Source organism: Saccopteryx bilineata, chromosome 6, assembly GCF_036850765.1.
Source record: "Saccopteryx bilineata isolate mSacBil1 chromosome 6, mSacBil1_pri_phased_curated, whole genome shotgun sequence".
In the NCBI taxonomy this organism is placed as follows: domain Eukaryota; kingdom Metazoa; phylum Chordata; class Mammalia; order Chiroptera; family Emballonuridae; genus Saccopteryx; species Saccopteryx bilineata.
In genome coordinates, this window is record NC_089495.1 from 146,748,396 (window position 1) to 146,766,465 (window position 18,070).

An 18,070-nucleotide genomic window follows, 5' to 3' on the forward strand; every position below is an offset into this window, starting at 1 on the left:
GGGGGAGGGATGGAGCAGATGGGCGCTTCTCCTGTGTGCCCTGGCTGGGAATCGAACCCAGGACTCCTGCACGCCAGGCCGATGCTCTACCACTGAGCCAACCGGCCAGGGCAAAATATTTTATTTATTTATTTTAATGAGAGAGGAAGGGTAAGAGACAGACAGGAACATCAACTTGTTCCTGTATGTGCCCTGACCAGGGATCAAATCCGCAACCTCTGCTTCGGGACAATGCTCTAACCAACTGAGCTATTCGGCCAGGGCTTCCCCAGAATTTTAAACAATACTTCTGAGTTACTGGATTTAAGAAGTGCTTTCCAATGAAGTCTACCACAGTATTCTCAAAGTATCAAAAATTGTGGCTGTCTGAGTTTATTATATTAGGTTTTATCTACAAAAAAAGGATAATAGACTTCTTAAAAATGACAACAGTAAATTTTAAGAGATTTATTAAAGCATCTTATCACAAAGATGGAAATGCATACAAATTAGAAACATGCAACCGTCATCTTCCAGAGTCAAGTTAAAATGTTATATATTTTTCCTATTTTCATAGCTAAAAACTTCAGATCTTATAACTAATGGCTCACCCTGAATACTTTTCATTCCTCCTGAAAGTATCCAGGGCAGCAAATAATCAAAATGCAAACTATTATATAAAGAAAGTGCGAAGTTGAAGAAGAAAATGTGCAGAGGACACCCCATCCCACCCTCCCCCCATTAAAGGCAAACAATGGCACTTTGCTCTTGCTTAACCTAAGTTTTCTTCAAAAACTACTAAATGTAATAGACAACAAAAAAAAGAACTGACTTTTTAATAATATCCAAAAAGCTTGTTAGTGTTTGAAAATAAATGCTTAAACAAAGGAAAACACAGTTGGTATCAAACAAGTTTGAATAGTCCTGTATTGCAACATTCTGTAAAATAAGACGGAAAGCTGGTATAGTGTTTACTGACAAAGGCAGAACATCCTCAGGCAGGGATGTAAGGAGGCGGTGGTTCTTTCTCAGGCATCTTCACTGCCATTTCATAGGTTGGCAAAACATACTGAGGAGAGAAAAAAATTGTATTGGACTTTATTCTCCTTTAAAATCCTACTTATAGTAACTCAGCTTTCAGATTTTATGTCCTACATAGGGACATATGAACACAAAGAGAAGAGCTGAAGAAAGTGTTAGCTAAGGAGTTCCTGAGAGGAGAGACAGAACTAGTAACCCTTGCATGCAGGTGAGACATCTGATTCAAGACTGCTAGAGAGGGACAGAGGGAAGGGAGGGAGGGAAGAGGGGTGAGAAAAGAGGGGAGGGCAGGAAGGGCAGTTTTGCTTCTGAACTGACCCTGAGAGGAAGTATCCACCCGTGTCCCCCATCCTTCCAATGTGACTGATGAAGTACCTACCAGGGCCCACTGTACCTCAGGTGGGTGTGAACCTGGACTAAGGGCCCCACTGAACATGCAAAAGGAAGCCTCCAGTAATATGCTGAGCCTGAATTCCATCTTACACTGCAGTCAAAGGGCCGGGTACTTCCATCATCTTTCTGGGGTAAAGGGCACACCCGTGAAGAATGGTAACACCTAACCTGTAACAGGCTGGCCCTACCCGGGCCACACATATTCTACATGTTGAAAATCTGGAAAGAGTGACATAGCAACTAGAGGGCCCCAAAGAGATAAGCATCCCCAAGAGTCATGGAACCCATTCATTCAGCTCACAGAAAATCAGCTTCTTCTTTGGGTCATATGCATGTTTTCTGAAAGCAACACAACTGATGGTACCCCATCCTCAGAAGTTAAGAGCTTGGCATGGGGCACACAGCTGTTTTCTGCCTAATGGCCCCCTCACAATGTGATACCCTTGGAAACCTCTTATAAATCAAACCTAACAGCCAAACAATATGATTGGCAGTGCAGACTCTCTTGCCTACGTACCCAGGATTCCAACTGAGAAATGTTCAATCTTGTGCATGTAAGTTATTCATGCCCTAAACCACAGTGATGGTACTGAAGCAAAAGTCAAGATCCAAGTTCTAGAGAATAATCAATGAAGGCTAGCGGATTTTAATACACTCGGCCACGCACCTGTGGAGGTGCCTCAAAGGCAGGGTACACAGCAATCTCTGGTGTGTTTCTGTTGTTGATGTATTTATAGCAGTTCCAAACACAGTTGATCAGATAAGCCTAAAAGAATACAAACAAAATTTACATATACTAGAACTCAACAGACTCCCTGTTCTAAAGGTCAGGGCCTTCCAGTGCTTTCCCCTCATTTCTAGAGAAGCAAACTGACACCTACGGGGACCCAGCACAGGCCCCGGCACCATCCCTACTTGCTCTCAATTAAATGTCACAAGTTTTATTTTCACCATTTTACAGAAAAACCAGAGTTGGGGTTTCAGGTCTGACAACCGTTCTGCTGAAGAAACTCTGTTTCTGAACCTTAGGAATTTCAAGATTCTCTACTCAAATCATGAACCACTTCTAAAAACATGATAATCCTTTCTTAATAAGGATCCTGGCATTCCCAACCACTCTGGAAACAAGAGGGAGGACATTCCCAGAAGGTGTCTCTACTACCGGGTTAAAACCAACACCGTCACTTACTGTGGTCTCTAGAGATAAGGCAACAGAAGTTCAGAGGACAATGTTACACTCTAACTGACCCCCAATACTGAGTCAGCAACTCACCTTAAAAACGATGAATAACACAAAGAACACAAGAACAATGAACAGGAGGCAGCTGGAGTCCAATGCCAGGAGGTCATCCTTATAGGGAAAATCAGGCTATATAACAGGGGAGGGAGGAAGAGGCAGAGAGGAGTTTTAGGGCAGTGAAACTGTTCTGTTTGATACTGTGACTAGTCATTATACACATGTCCGAATCTATACACTACACCCATAATGAACCCTAATGTACACTACGGATGTTAGGTGATAATGATGTGGCGACAGGTTCACAGCCGTGACAAATGCACCACTGTGATTTAGGGAGAGGACAGTAAGGGAGGTTATGGGGGTGCTCACGGTGGGCGATATATGGAACTGCATTCAATTTGGCTGTGAACCTAAAACTGCTCTAGAAATAAAGCCTATTAAACACATATACAGGCTTATAATTCTGTCAGAACACCTGCAGTTTGTGAGCATCTCAAGAGCATGCACGGTACAAGTACAAACAAAGGCACCAAAGTCAGAACTCAGGCTGATAAAAACTTATAAACAGGACTTAATTCAAAGTACTTTTAAGCCTCATCAATAATGCATGTTATTGATAACTTAAAACACATTTGTTTGAATACTAATATTCCTAAGAGTCTATATTGAGCTCACTTTCTTTCTTTTCACTATTCTTAACATCTTTCTGACCTTTGAAAAAACACTATCTTCTGTATAGAACTCCAAATTTGTCCCTGGGTGACTGAGTTGCTAAGTCAGAAGTAGTTATCTATCTAAGTTCCATGGGAAAATAATCATTCTAAAATCCAGTTATCACTCTCAGAGCTCATTAGAAACGGGCAAAAGGAAGGCATGTCCTTGTGGTTACGAAGCTAGACAAGATTATATGACACTGCAGACATACTATGCTCTACTGAGAAGGATCAGCTACCTGTTTCAAATAATTATTTAGCGGCTCTGGCCAGTTGGCTCAGTGGTAGAGCATCGGCCCAGTGTGTGGAAGTCCCAGGTCGATTCCTGGCCAAGGCACACAGGAGAAGCGTCCATCTGCTTCTCCACCCTTCCCCCTCTCCTTTCTCTCTGTCTCTCTGTTCCCCTCCCGCAGCCAAGGCTCCACTGGAGCAAAGCTGGCCCAGGCGCTGAGGATGGCTTCATGGTGTCCGCCTCAGGCGCTAGAATGGCTCTGGCAGCAATGGAGCACCACCTTCTGGTGGGCAAACGGGTGGATCCCGGTCGGGCGCATGCAGGAGTCTGTCTGACTGCCTCCCTGCATCTAACTTGGGGAAAATCCAAAAAAAAAAAGAAAAATTATTTAGCATTTACTGTGTACAAGGTAATGAGCTAGGTTCAAGGAGAGGGAAATTATAGTAATTTAAGATTTATTTAAAAGCTGGCCAACTAATGATATGCCTTCCATGCTGAGAGATCAAGTAAATAAAAGAAACCAGTGAGGGCTGTTAAAGGGAGTAGTAAAAAATTTATTTTCATGTTTTGTATACAGCTCATTTAATTTTTTAAAATTTTTATTTATTGATGTTACAGAAACAAAGAGGGAAGGGGGAAAGGGGAAGGAAAAAGAGAGAGAAACATTGATTTGTTGTTCCACTTATTTATGCCTTCACTCCCTGATTCTTGCATGTGGTCTGACCAGGTATCAAACCTGCAACCTTGGTGTATCAGGATGATGCTCTAACCAACTGAGATATCCAGCCAGGGCTTATTTAACAGTCTTAAACCTGTATGTTTTTAATGGAAATGTAAATACAAATAATCCCACATCTTCATTAAAAAGCAGCACAGAAATATCCCAAAGGAGGGAGAAAAGAAGAGAAGAAGGAAAGGAGGAGGGAGGGAATGAAGGAAAGAAAAAGTCTCCACACACCAACCCCAAAACCTAGCTAAATGTCCCTTTGGGACAAAAGTGTTCTTTAAGCCTTCAAGTATAAATAAAAAGGACAATCACATGATGGAAGCAGCTCATGGGGGGAATGCTACGATTTTATTCAGAAGGCTTGAACTGTTGCAGCCGGAGATGACAAGATCAGAGAGAGCTGTTCCTAGGGAGCTGCTGACGAGGCCCAAGCAGTGCCTGGCACCTGTCCCCAGCCTGAGCCCAGGCTGCTCCCCCGCCACCACTTTCATGTGCCAGCCACCACAGTCACCTTGTAGTCCCCAGTTATGCCCCACATTCCTCCCTGCTTCTAGGTGTCTCTTTTACTCAAAACATTTTCTCCTGTGCTTTCCTTACCTTAATTCCTACTCGGAATTCAATCTCACTATCTAGCACAGGTCTGCTACCTGTGAAACATCCACTCACATAACAGCCTACACATTTACTTCACGGCTTTTATCACAATTTTAATTCAGTAACTCAATTTTCCAATCCCTTCACTAGAAAGCAAGTTCTACTGATATTTCCCTAGGATCTAGCAGAGCGCCTTGCCCATAAGCAATCAACAAATGATTTTTTGAATGAACAATGAATTTGGTGATATGCAAAATGGATTAGGCAGAAAATCTGAAAGTGAAGAAAAAAATTCTTAGAAGGTAGAATTCTTTTTTTTTTTTTTAATTTTTTTATTTTATTTATTCATTTTAGAGAGGGGAGGGAGAGACAGAGAGAGAGAAGGGGGGAGGAGCTGGAAACATCAACTCCCACATGTGCCTTGACCAGGCAAGCCCAGGGATTTGAACTGGTGACCTCAGCATTTCCAGGTCAATGCTTTATCCACTGCGCCACCACAGGTCAGGCAGAAGGTAGAATTCTTTAAGTGAGCTTTCATTTCTCTGGACCCTACACGGCCTTTCAGACCTTCCTCTGGTCTCGAGTGTTCCCTACCCCTCCACCATGCAGCACTTAACCCAAGTCCCTTACTAACTGCTGTCCTGTGACAGCTCCAGGTCATTATCACAGATAACATTTTTATGTCTTGACTTCCCAAATACACGGTTTGCTCCTTGAAAAGGAAGTTATCTTTGAGGGGGGTTATTTTTATATCTACACTATTCACCACAGTTCACCTAGAACAGAATGAAGGCTACAGCAGGCACTCTAACATTTGCTATAAATGCCTGCAAAAGCAGAAAGCTAATGCTCTCAAGGTGCCAAATACAGACAAATGGTTATACTTTTAGTTTACTCAAAACAAAAATTGTACTACTACTTAAATTCCATAACAACCACTGTTAGGGAGACTTTTAACCATCCAAATGGTATGGTAAGAAGATATTCTATTGTAACCTTACTGGTTTCAACACGGTAGTTAGGAGTAGTGATATTACTTTAGAGCACTTTAAAAAACAAATAGGGTCAGTTAAAATAAAAATAATACCTAAAGATGACTCAGAATTTCAATTTAAATATTTTACTTAAAAGGAAAAGGAAAAAATAACTAATTAGCATAAATACTTACTAACTGATCCAGATATTCTTTGATTCTTGGCAAGTAAGTAAGAGAACTGATAGCAACCAGGCAACTGAGGACGAAGTCAAAAAGCCGGTAACAGAAGAACGGGATGAGCCAGCCCACTTGATACTGAAGAAAGAGAACCACAGCACGTCACACACATGAAAGGACTATGTACTGCTCAGTAAAGATCCAACTCCAAAGGCTGAAAACACAGAATACTTACAGAAATTGCTCCATATACCAGCATTGAACTGATTATAAACATAAGGACAGAGACGGCAAAAAGGACGCAGGCGTTATCTAAGAAGACAAAAACCAAAATCTAGTTAAACTACTTACATAAAAAGAATAAAGCTCTTCAGGACAAAGTAACATTTTAAAGCTAGTTTACAAACATCCAAGAATTTTCAGGTTGGCTATGAAAAAGATCTAAGGCCAAGAGGATAAATAAAAACAACACCTGCCTCAGCATTACATAATGAAGCTTAAGGAATTCATACCTTTGTTGTCTTCTTTGTTAAACTGCTACAACTCACTGACATTCTATTAAGGATGGCTCATTTATTAAGGTACCCTGCCAGGGAGACAGATCTCTGCCCAGAGTCTAAGAGTCTAACATGTGCAAGCAGATAATTATAATCCAATGTGGCAAGTGCTACAACAGAAACAGAAACAATCAGCTTTGTCTGGAAAATCAGGAAAAAAATATAAAAGAAATAACACAAGTTGGGTCTCATGAAATGAGCAGGGTTTTGGCCCTGGCCAGTTGGCTCAGTGGAATAGCGTTGGCCTGGCGTGCAGAAGTCCCGGGTTCGATTCTCGACCAGGGCACACAGGAGAAGCGCCCATCTGCTTCTCCACTCCTCCCCCTCTCCTTCCTCTCTGTCTCTCTCTTCTCCTCCCGCAGCCGAGGCTCCATTGGAGCAAAGATGGCCCGGGCGCTGGGGATGGCTCCTTGGCCTCTGCCCCAGGTGCTAGAGTGGCTCTGGTCACGACAGAGCAACGCCCCCTGGTGGGCGTGCCGGGTGGATCCCGGTCGGGCACATGCGGGAGTCTGACTGCCTCTCCGTTTCCAGCTTCGGAAAAATAAAAAAAATAAAATTAAAAAAAAAAAAAAAAAAATGAGCAGGGTGAAGGGAAAGGCTGGTATTTGCTTAAGACACATCTATTGAATACAGAAGGCCATTGATGCCCCCACTTGCCTTAGATAAAACACATAATCTGAAACTCAAGGCTGTCCATTAATCCCCTCCCCACTGCAACCCCCAACCAAAAAAAAAAAAAAAAAAAAAAAAGGCTGACCTGTGGTGGCACAGTGGATAAAGCATCGACCTGGAAATGCTGAGGTCGCTGGTTCGAAACCCTGGGCTTGCCTGGTCAAGGCACATATGGGAGTTGATGCTTCCTGCTCCTCCCCCCTTCTCTCTCTCTCCTCTCTCTCCTTCTCTGTCTCTCTCTCTCTCTCTCCCTCTCTGTCCTCTCTAAAAATGAATAAATAAAATTAAAAAAAAAAAAAGAATCAATACAGCCTGACCAGGCAGTGGCACAGTGGATAAAGCGTCGGACTGGGAAGTGGGGGACCCAGGTTTGAGACCCCGAGGTCACCTGCTTGACTGAGCGCGGGCTCATCTGGTTTGAGCAAAGCTCACCAGCTTGGACCCAAGATCGCTGGCTCGAGCAAGGAGTTACTCTGTCTGCTGAAGGCCCACGGTCAAGGCACATATGAGAAAGCAATCAATGAACACAAAAAAATGTGATGATTGATGCTTCTCATCTCTCTCTGTTCCTGTCTGTCTGTCCCTATCTAACCCTCTCTCTGTCTTTCTCTCTGTCTCTGTAAAAAAAATAAAATAAAAAAGAATCAATCAGCAAACAAAATATGAAGGCTAGATGCCCAGATATGGACCTGAGGTTTCCACTCACCAACACATTCAGGAACTTCCTTTAGGGGGCCCCCAAATGTTTATCCATTTTCAACGTCAGTATAAATAAAAGTAAACTCATGTGAAAAGCAGCTTGCAATTGTTGTAGAAGTAGTTCAGATATACTGAGTATATATCCTGTTTAGCTGATTAAAAAACTAATGACAAAGCTCCTTATTTGAAATTGATCAGCAGGCAAATGATCAGAAATTAACTTGCCATTATAGCACTGGCTCTGTGGGAAAGTCAAATTCACCTTCCAAAAGAAACACAACTACAACCTGACCAAGAACTATGTATTTTTACATTCTCTCAACAAGAAGGGCTTTTGTAGAATTGTAATTAACGAAAGTTGATAATGAATACATCTGATTCGACAGCAGTCACAATACTTCTGCACCATGCATTATACTTGTGGCCTCCCCCGTAGCTCTAGCGAAGGCTCAAAGCCAGGCGTCTAGACCTACAATAATCTCAACCCAAAATCTTTATCAACACCTCGATTTTAAGAGGAACACACATGATAAATGAAAAGGCTGATGTGAGCAGATTCCATAATATTTTATAGCCAAAAGCAAAATTTTATAAATACCAAAAATGGCCATTAGAAGCTAAAAGTTTTATCATTCTATCTTGGTTTTTAAATAAAAACACACTATTCAAAAAAAAAAATGCCAGAAGCATTGTTTCTAGTAAGTTCTATCATATTTGACAACAAAATTAAATGATAATTAAGATTGTACAATATTATAAATATAATATATACAAATGAACTGGAAACATTCTTCTGAAGTGAAATTTGTTTTAAAAATCAACACATGGCCTGACCAGGCGGTGGCGCAGTGGATAGAGCGTCGGACTGGAATGCCAAGGACCCAAGTTCGAGACCCCGAGGTCGCCACCTTGAGCGTGGGCTCATCTGGTTTGAGCAAAAGCTCACCAGCTTGGACCCAAGGTTGCTGGCTCAAGCAAGGGGTTACTCGGTCTGCCGAAGGCCCGCGGTCAAGGCACATATGAGAAAGCAATGAACAACTAAGGTGTCGCAATGCACAACGAAAAACTAATGATGCTTCTCATCTCTCCGTTCCTGTCTATCCCTCTCTCTGACTCTCTCTCTGTCTCTGTAAAAAAAATAAATAAATAAATCAACACATGGAAATTATTTGCACTGAAAAGTCTGAAGCATAACTTTCTGTTCAAATATTAAAATGTTAAACATAACTTAATATAAAATTTTACTACAATCTTTATGCACCTGTATTGTAGAGGAAGATAAATAATGAAAACACTGCTGTCAGGAATAAACAGGTTTAAATAGGTAGTTTCTATGAATGCCGTAGGGTTACTCTTTTTTTTTTATTACTGATTACAGTGAGAAAGGAAGGGGGTAGAGAGAGACAGAGAGACAGGAACATCGAGCTGCTCCTGTGTGTGCCCTGACTAGGGAACAAACCAGCAACCTCTGCGCTTCGGGACAACACCCTAACCAACCGAGCCATCCGGCCAGGACTAAAGTCACTCTATTTTTAACCCCAAAGTCAAGTCTGTCCTCCTCTAAACAATAGAAATGTATTTAGAATTGTGACCCTAAGCAAAAGATATCACCAAATATACCAATAATTCACCTGACCAGGCAGTGGCACAGTGGATAGAGCATCGACTGGAATGCGGAGGGACCCAGGTTCAAGACCTCGAGGTCACCAGCTTGAGCGTGGGCTCATTTAGCTTGAGCAAAAAGTTCACCGGCTTGGACCCAGGGTCGCTGGCTCCAGCGGGGAGTTGCTCAGTCTGCTGAGGGCCCATGGTCAAGGCACATATGAGAAAGCAATCAATGAACAACTAAAGTGTCACAACGAAAAACTGATGATTGATGCTTCTCATCTCTCTCCCTTCCTGTATGTCTGTCCCTATCTATCCCTCTCTCTCTCTCTCTGTCCCTGTAAAAAAAATTAAAATAAAGTATTGTATTTGTAAAAATATATATATATACATATATATATACATACACACCAATACTTATTTCATATTTTACTCTAAGTCTTTTTGTTCCATGAACAAACCTCCCGTCCTCTATGCCACTCGTCAGCTGACCTTCAAAGGCTCACAGTCTTTTTGTAATTCCTCTCTCTCTGATCTCCCCAGCCCCCAACAGGAGTCAAAGTATACAATACCAATCTCTTGAAAATCGTCTAGTAGTCCATTACATTTCTGGCTGGAAATGCTCAATTATAATCTTCACTGAGTATCTTTGAAAAAGTAACAAAACACTTTTCTGCCTTGGCAAGCAGAGTAACTGAAATATAATTCAGATAATCCTCTTCTAAATAACAAGTGTGTGTGTGTGTGTGTGTGTAATTAGTAGGAGATATTTCCAATTAAAAACATACCTGCCATTCTCTCAGATGAGTAGTAATTGCCAATGACTTCATACTGAATGTTGACAGATGGCATTGAGTTTGGATGAGTTACCTCCACAGTCAGCAGAATTGCCATCAACAGGTTTACCACCTATAAAAGATAATATTTTATATTATTAATTAGGAAGCAGTCTTAGCACAATCATTAGATGTCTTCCCATATTTAAAATTGTTTTACTTGAAGTTAGAAAGACATAAAGGGGCACGCGGGGCAAAGGCAGCGCAGCTGGGCGGCCTTGGCACCGGGTAATTAATCACACCTGCCTGGCGTCTGGTCTACGGAGTGAGCAGCATGGACACCAAGCACCAACGCAGCCTCCACGGAGGAGCAGAAGGAAATGGAAGATAAAGTGACTCCTCCAGAGAAAGCTGAAGAAGCAAAATTAAAAGCAAGGTATCCTCCTCTGGGACAAAAGCCTGGAGATTCAGATTTCTTAAGGAAATGATTGCAGGAAGGGCAAAAAATAGTTTGATTCTGAGGAGTACAACATGGCTAAAGCAAAAATGAAGAAGCAACTTCCTACTACAGCCACAGACAAGACCGAGGTCACTGGTGACCACGTTCCCACTTCCTCAATGGAAACCACCCTCTGTTGCTAGCAGACTGGCTGGCTGATTAAAAGAGCTAAACTGTGTGAATCCTGATTACCATCAAGTCTTCCCTGAATATCTTACTTCCAGCCTCTTACTTCCTCTTCTTCACTAAGTCATTTGAGAGCGACAGTTTTGCAGGTAGTGGGAGTGCTTGCGGCTACTGCAAGGGAAGACAGGTGCAGCGTTTCTGATTAGTTTAACACTGCACTGATGAAGAGAACATGTTAGAGTAACACAATATACTTGAAAATAACTGTACATATTACCTAACTCCTAGTGTAGGGCTGGTGCTAATAACTAACAAGTGAGTTTTACATTAAAAAAAGAACAAAATTTGAGACTGAGATAAAATATGTACTACTACTATAAGAATAGTTTTAAAACAAATATTTCAAAAAGTTAAGTATAAACTTCACTGTTTCAGAGAGAAGGTAATTGATTTATGGAATAAAATGGCAACAATTAAAAATAAAGGATCAGGACGTCACGGAAATGGCGCCGTGAGCAGCGCGTCCGACAGCTCTCCCCTAAATCACAACAAATTTATCAACTAGAAACAGAAAAATTTATCCTCGGAGCATTCCGGAGTTCCACACAAACTGATAGCGAAAGGACTGTTATCACTTGAATCTGAGAGACGAGGGTGTGGAGGAATCTACCACAGGGACGTTCTTTCAAACCGCAAGGAAGTGCGCCTGTGGTGAGTCAGCCCATATACTTGGGAACCGCGAGCAGCTGCGAGCAGCCGAAGCAAGCAGCCACCGCGAGCAGCCGCGCGCGCGCCCGGTCCGGTTGAGCACCGCTGACGTTCCCAGCGGCCCGCACACTGCGAGTGGGGGTCGCTGGCCACCGGTGCCCGGAGCGCCCCATTCGCGCGCGTGCCTTGGGCATTCCACGCGCCCAGGGCGCCCTGCTGGCCCGCACACCCAGGGGGCTCCATTATCCTGCGCCTGGTGCGGTCCAGCCGCCAGCAGCCGGGCGAGCGGGAGAGGCTTGGGAGATTCTCTCCGTGGGCGGGGCACCTCACCCAGCCATTCAAGCTAACAATCAAGCGTTGGGGGAGGGGCGCGCGCAGGCAGCCTAAAATACCTTCGGAAGCACAGCTGCGACCCAATCACTGAAATTAGCTTAACCCATGAAATCTGCGCACCCTCGGTTCTAATTGATAAGATCTCTCTCAATTCAGCGTTCCAAGACAAGAGGCGTGATATTTTTTAGTGCCTCTCGCTAAAGGGGCGGGGGCAACTTCTGATTAATAGAGCCTCCATATTTAGGGATAAACGCTAACAAGAAGGACTTGGCAGATAATAAGGTCTATACTACACTAGTCGTAAGCAGAGACTAGTGCCTCTTCTTCCCTGCAAAAACAGGCTACAAAGTGTGGAAAGCCTGGGTTGAGAGGTCCAACTAAATGATAGGCGCTGAACAGTCACCTTGACAACAATTGACTCCCACCCCCGCCTGATTACACTGGAGGCCCTGACTCTCAGAGCCTTTCCCAAAGCCTTGCACTGAGTGGGGATAGAGTGGGGATTTCCCAGCTCTTTGAGCCTCTTACTCCCCAGGCAGAAGCAGTTGCAGCCTTATAGCTGGATCACCAGGCTGCTAATTCAGAAAGGGGGGACTAGGAGAGAGAATCCAGGAAAGCAAACTCTCTCATCGTTGGACCCTGCAAACGCCAACAAGCCTTTACTTCCAGCAAGACTAAAGCCAATTATATGACATTGCCATAGAATCCCATCAACTGCAAATCCCTACCTAAGAGTGACACAGGGGCAGAGCCTCGGGTACAGAGTCACCGACTAGGAAGAGGGAGAGAAAAGAAAAAGGAAGAAGTTAACCTCTCAAAATCAAGAAAAACCCACAGACTTTACAACTTGATCCACTAATTTTTTGTTGTTGTTGTTTGTTTCTTCTATCTTTTTGTCTTTATTTCCTCCACCTCGGTCCTTCTATTCTCTGCCCATCTTATGCTTCCCCTTTCTTGAACTACACTACCCATGAGTGTTGCATTTTATTTTTCTTCTTCATCCTCACCCTCCTTTAAGGTTATACTCCAAAACACTTAACTCTCACTCTCTCCTCTTTTTTTTTTTGTCTTGCTTTATTTTGTTTTTTTCTCTTCCTATTTTATCTCTTCCTTCGTTTTTCTCTTTTTCTTATTTTTTCCTTTTTATTCGTTTTTTCTTTTCTCATTTTACTTTCCTCCCATATAATCCTCAATCACGAACAAATTAGTTAATTTGGGACTCAAGGCTTTTTTTTGGCTTTATTTCTCTTTTTTGCTTTTGTTTTTTTTTTTTTTCTTCTTTGTTTATTTTTGTGGCATTTTGGGTCCTCCCAACCCAAGGTCTCCATTGTATTTAGTCTTCGCTCCACTTAATACAACAGATTTTTACTTACTATTTTTATTTTTTCTTCTTTATTATTCTTTTTTGGTCCTTTTTTCTGGTTCCCTCTTATCCCTCTCATTATATCTCTTAGTTGACCATCACTTACAAGCAAATCATCTTATGCTTGTCTAAGATTTTCTTCCTATTTTTTTTTTTTTTTTTTGCATTTAGTAGGTCCCTACTCCCTTTTTTTTGGCCCATGAACTCTTCACCCCAAATCAGGCCCTCCATTATAGGCATGATATTTCCCTGAGGAGGGGAGAGGAGGGAAAGAGAAGAGAGAAAAAAAGGGGGAAATAATAAATTATTACTGGTTTTTTTTGTGGGGTGTTTTACCTTTTTTTTTTCTTTTTACTCTTTATTAATTCTAATTAGTGCTATCAATAAGACCACCCTCAGATGCCGATAAGAAAGAGGAAATCGAATATTATGGATACAAAAGAAAGAGAGGTAACACAAATAGATGTGGAAAAATCTATGGAGAAAAGACTTAACATATTGGAAGCCTTGGAGCTAAATGACAGAGAATTTAAAATAGAAATCTTAAAAATACTCAGAGATATACAAGAAAACACAGAAAGGCAATATAGGGAGATCAGAAAACAACTCAATGAACACAAAGAATATATTACCAAGGAAATTGAAACTATAAAAACAAATCAAACAGAAATGAAAAACTCAATTCACGAGCTGAAAAACGAGGTAACAAGCTTAGCTAACAGAATAGCCCAGATTGAAGATAGGATTAGTGAAACAAGACAAACAACTTGAGGCACAACAGAGAGAAGAAGAAAGAGACTCAAAAATAATAAAAAACGAGAAAGCCCTACAGGAATTGTCTGACTCCATCAGAAAGAATAACATAAGAATAATAGGTATATCAGAGGGAGAAGAGAAAGAAAATGGAATGGAGAATATACTCAAACAAATAATAGACGAGAACTTCCCAAGCCTGTGGAAGGAACTAAAGCCTCAAATTCAAGAAGCAAACAGAACACCAAGTTTTCTTAACCCCAACAAACCCACTCCAAGGCACATCATAATAAAGATGACACAAACCAATGACAAAGAAAAAATTCTCAAGGCAGCCAGGGAAAAGAAGAGTACAACATATAAAGGAAGGCCTATTAGATTATCATCAGATTTCTCAGCAGAAACTCTACAAGCTAGAAGAGAGTGGACCCCAATATTTAAAGCCCTGAAAGAGAGGAACTTTCAGCCAAGAATACTATACCCATCAAAGCTATCCTTCAAGTATGAAGGAGATATAAAAACATTCACAAATACAGAAAAGATGAGAGAATTTATCAACAGAAAGCCCCCACTCCAGGTAATACTAAAGGGGGTTTTCCAACCAGATTCAAAGAACAAAAGAAAACAACACCACAAGTAACAGCTCCACCAAGAACACAATAAAACCAAACTTAAACTGTGACAACAAAGGAAAAAAAGGGGGGAGAGGATGGAGATTAACAGTAGCAAAGGATGATGAAGTGCAGAAATACTTATAAGATAGGGTACTACAATGAATATGGTAGGTACCCTTTTCATTACTTAATGGTAACCACCCTTAAAAAAACCACCACAAAAACACCTGACTTAAAAAAGGTAGCAACAGAGGAAAGAAGTATGGAACACAAACAAACAAAAACAAATGATAGAAAAACAAAAGAGAAGAATCAAACTAGATACAAAACTAACAGAAAGCAATTTATAAAATGGCAGTAGGGAACCCACAAGTATCAATAATTACACTAAATGTAAATGGATTAAACTTACCAATAAAAAGACACAGAGTAGCAGAATGGATTAAAAAAGAAAATCCAACTATATGCTGCCTACAAGAAACACATCTAAGCAACAAGGATAAAAACAAATTCAAAGTGAAAGGCTGGAAAACAATACTCCAAGCAAACAACACCCCAAAAAAAGCAGGCGTAGCAATACTCATATCTAATAATGCTGACTACAAGACAGAAAAAGTACTCAGAGACAAAAATGGTCATTTCATAATGATTAAGGGGAAGTTGAATCAAGAAGACATAACAATCCTTAATATATATGCACCAAACCAAGGAGCACCAAAATATATAAGACAGCTACTTATTCACCTTAAAACAAAAACTAACAAAAATACAATCATACTTGGAGACCTCAATACACCGCTGACGGCTCTAGATCGGTCATCCAAACAGAGAATCAATAAAGATATAGTGGCCTTAAACGAAATACTAGAACACCTGGATATGATAGACATCTACAGGACACTTCATCCCAAAGCGACAGAGTATACATTTTTCTCTAGTGTACATGGAACATTCTCAAGAATTGACCATATGTTGGGCCACAAAGACAATATCAGCAAATTTAGAAAAATTGAAATTGTACCAAGCATATTTTCTGATCATAAAGCCTTGAAACTAGAATTCAACTGCAAAAAAGAGGGGGAAAAACCCACAAAAATGTGGAAACTAAACAACATACTTCTAAAAAATGAATGGGTCAAAGAAGAAATAAGCGCAGAAATCAAAAGATATATACAGACAAATGAAAATGAAAATACGACATATCAGAATCTCTGGGATGCAGCAAAAACAGTAATAAGAGGAAAGTTCATATCACTTCAGGCCTATATGAACAAACAAGAGAGAGCCGAAGTAAACCACTTAACTTCACACCTCAAGGAACTAGAAAAAGAAGAACAAAGACAACCCAAAACCAGCCGAAGAAAGGAGATAATAAAAATCAGAGCAGAAATAAATGAAATAGAGAACAGAAAAACTATAGAAAAAATCAATAAAACAAGGAGCTGGTTCTTTGAAAAGATCAACAAAATTGACAAACCCTTGGCAAGACTCACCAAGGAAAAAAGACACAGCACTCAAATAAATAAAATCCAAAATGAAAGAGGAGAGATCACCACAGACATCATAGATATACAAAGAATTATTGTAGAATACTATGAAAAATTATATGCCACCAAATACAACAATCTAGAAGAAATGGATAAATTCCTAGAACAATACAACCTTCCTAGACTGAGTCATGAAGAAGCAGAAAGCCTAAACAGACCAATCAGCAGGGAGGAAATAGAAAAAACTATTAAAAATCTCCCCCAAAATAAAAGTCCAGGCCCAGATGGTTATACTAGTGAATTCTATCAAACATTCAAAGAAGACTTGGTTCCTATTCTACTCAAAGTCTTCCAAAAAATTGAAGAAGAAGCAATACTTCCAAACACATTTTATGAGGCCAACATAACCCTCACACCAAAACCTGGCAAGGATGGCACAAAGAAAGAAAACTACAGACCAATATCTCTAATGAATACAGATGCTAAAATACTAAACAAAATACTGGCAAACCGAATACAACAACATATTAAAAAAATAATACATCATGATCAAGTGGGATTCATCCCAGAATCTCAAGGATGGTTCAACATACGTAAAACGGTTAACGTAATACACCATATCAACAAAACAAAGAACAAAAACCACATGATCTTATCAATAGATGCAGAAAAGGCTTTTGATAAAATACAACACAATTTTATGTTTAAGACTCTCAACAAAATGGGTATAGAAGGAAAATATCTCAACATGATAAAGGCCATATATGATAAACCATCAGCCAACATCCTATTAAACGGCATAAAACTGAGGACTTTCTACCTTAAATCAGGAACAAGACAGGGTTGTCCACTCTCTCCACTCTTATTCAACGTGGTGCTAGAAGTTCTGGCCAGAGCAATCAGACAAGACAAAGAAATAAAAGGCATCCATATCGGAAAAGAAGAAGTAAAGCTATCACTTTTTGCTGATGATATGATCCTATACATCGAAAACCCGAAGGACTCCACAAAAAGATTATTAGAAACAATAAACCAATACAGTAAGGTCGCAGGATACAAAATTAACATACAAAAGTCCATAGCCTTTCTATATGCCAACAATGAAATATTAGAAAACGAACTCAAAAAAATAATCCCCTTCACGATTGCAAAAAAAATAAAATACCTAGGAATAAACATAACAAAGAACGTAAAGGACCTATATAATGAAAATTACAAAGCATTGTTAAGGGAAATCGAAAAAGATACAATGAGATGGAAAAATATTCCTTGTTCTTGGATAGGAAGAATAAATATAATCAAAATGGCCATATTACCCAAAGCAATATACAAATTTAATGCAATTCCCATCAAAATCCCTATGAGATTTTTTAAAGAAATGGAACAAAAAATCATCAGATTTATATGGAACTATAAAAAACCCCGAATAGCCAAAACAATCCTAAGGAAAAAGAATGAAGCTGGGGGCATTACAATACCTGACTTTAAACTATATTATAGGGCTACGATAATCAAAACAGCATGGTATTGGCAGAAAAATAGACACTCAGACCAATGGAACAGAATAGAAAGCCCAGAAATAAAACCACATATATATGGTCAAATAATCTTTGATAAAGGGGCCAACAACACACAATGGAGAAAAGAAAGCCTCTTCAACAAATGGTGTTGGGAAAACTGGAAAGCCACATGCAAAAGAATGAAACTCGACTACAGCTTGTCCCCGTGTACTAAAATTAATTCAAAATGGATCAAAGACCTAAATATAAGACCTGAAACAATAAAGTACATAGAAGAAGACATAGG

The 18,070-nt window shown here is 40.4% G+C and overlaps 1 protein-coding gene and 1 pseudogene across 1 annotated transcript in view; one reads left to right on the plus strand and one right to left on the minus strand.

The window, feature by feature from the left end:
• Positions 1-413: 413 nt before the first annotated feature.
• LAPTM4A (lysosomal protein transmembrane 4 alpha) overlaps positions 414-18,070 on the minus strand; it is a 29,834-nt gene continuing 12,177 nt past the window's right edge. The window contains exons 2-7 of the mRNA XM_066236340.1: positions 10,394-10,514; positions 6,308-6,384; positions 6,088-6,210; positions 2,687-2,782; positions 2,081-2,179; positions 414-1,048 (exon numbers count right to left, since the gene is read on the minus strand). Coding sequence (XP_066092437.1) covers positions 974-1,048; positions 2,081-2,179; positions 2,687-2,782; positions 6,088-6,210; positions 6,308-6,384; positions 10,394-10,514 — 591 coding nt within the window. The 3' untranslated portion in view covers positions 414-973. The remainder of the gene's footprint in view (positions 1,049-2,080; positions 2,180-2,686; positions 2,783-6,087; positions 6,211-6,307; positions 6,385-10,393; positions 10,515-18,070) is intronic.
• Positions 10,752-11,039, plus strand: LOC136308714 (cAMP-regulated phosphoprotein 19 pseudogene; annotated as a pseudogene).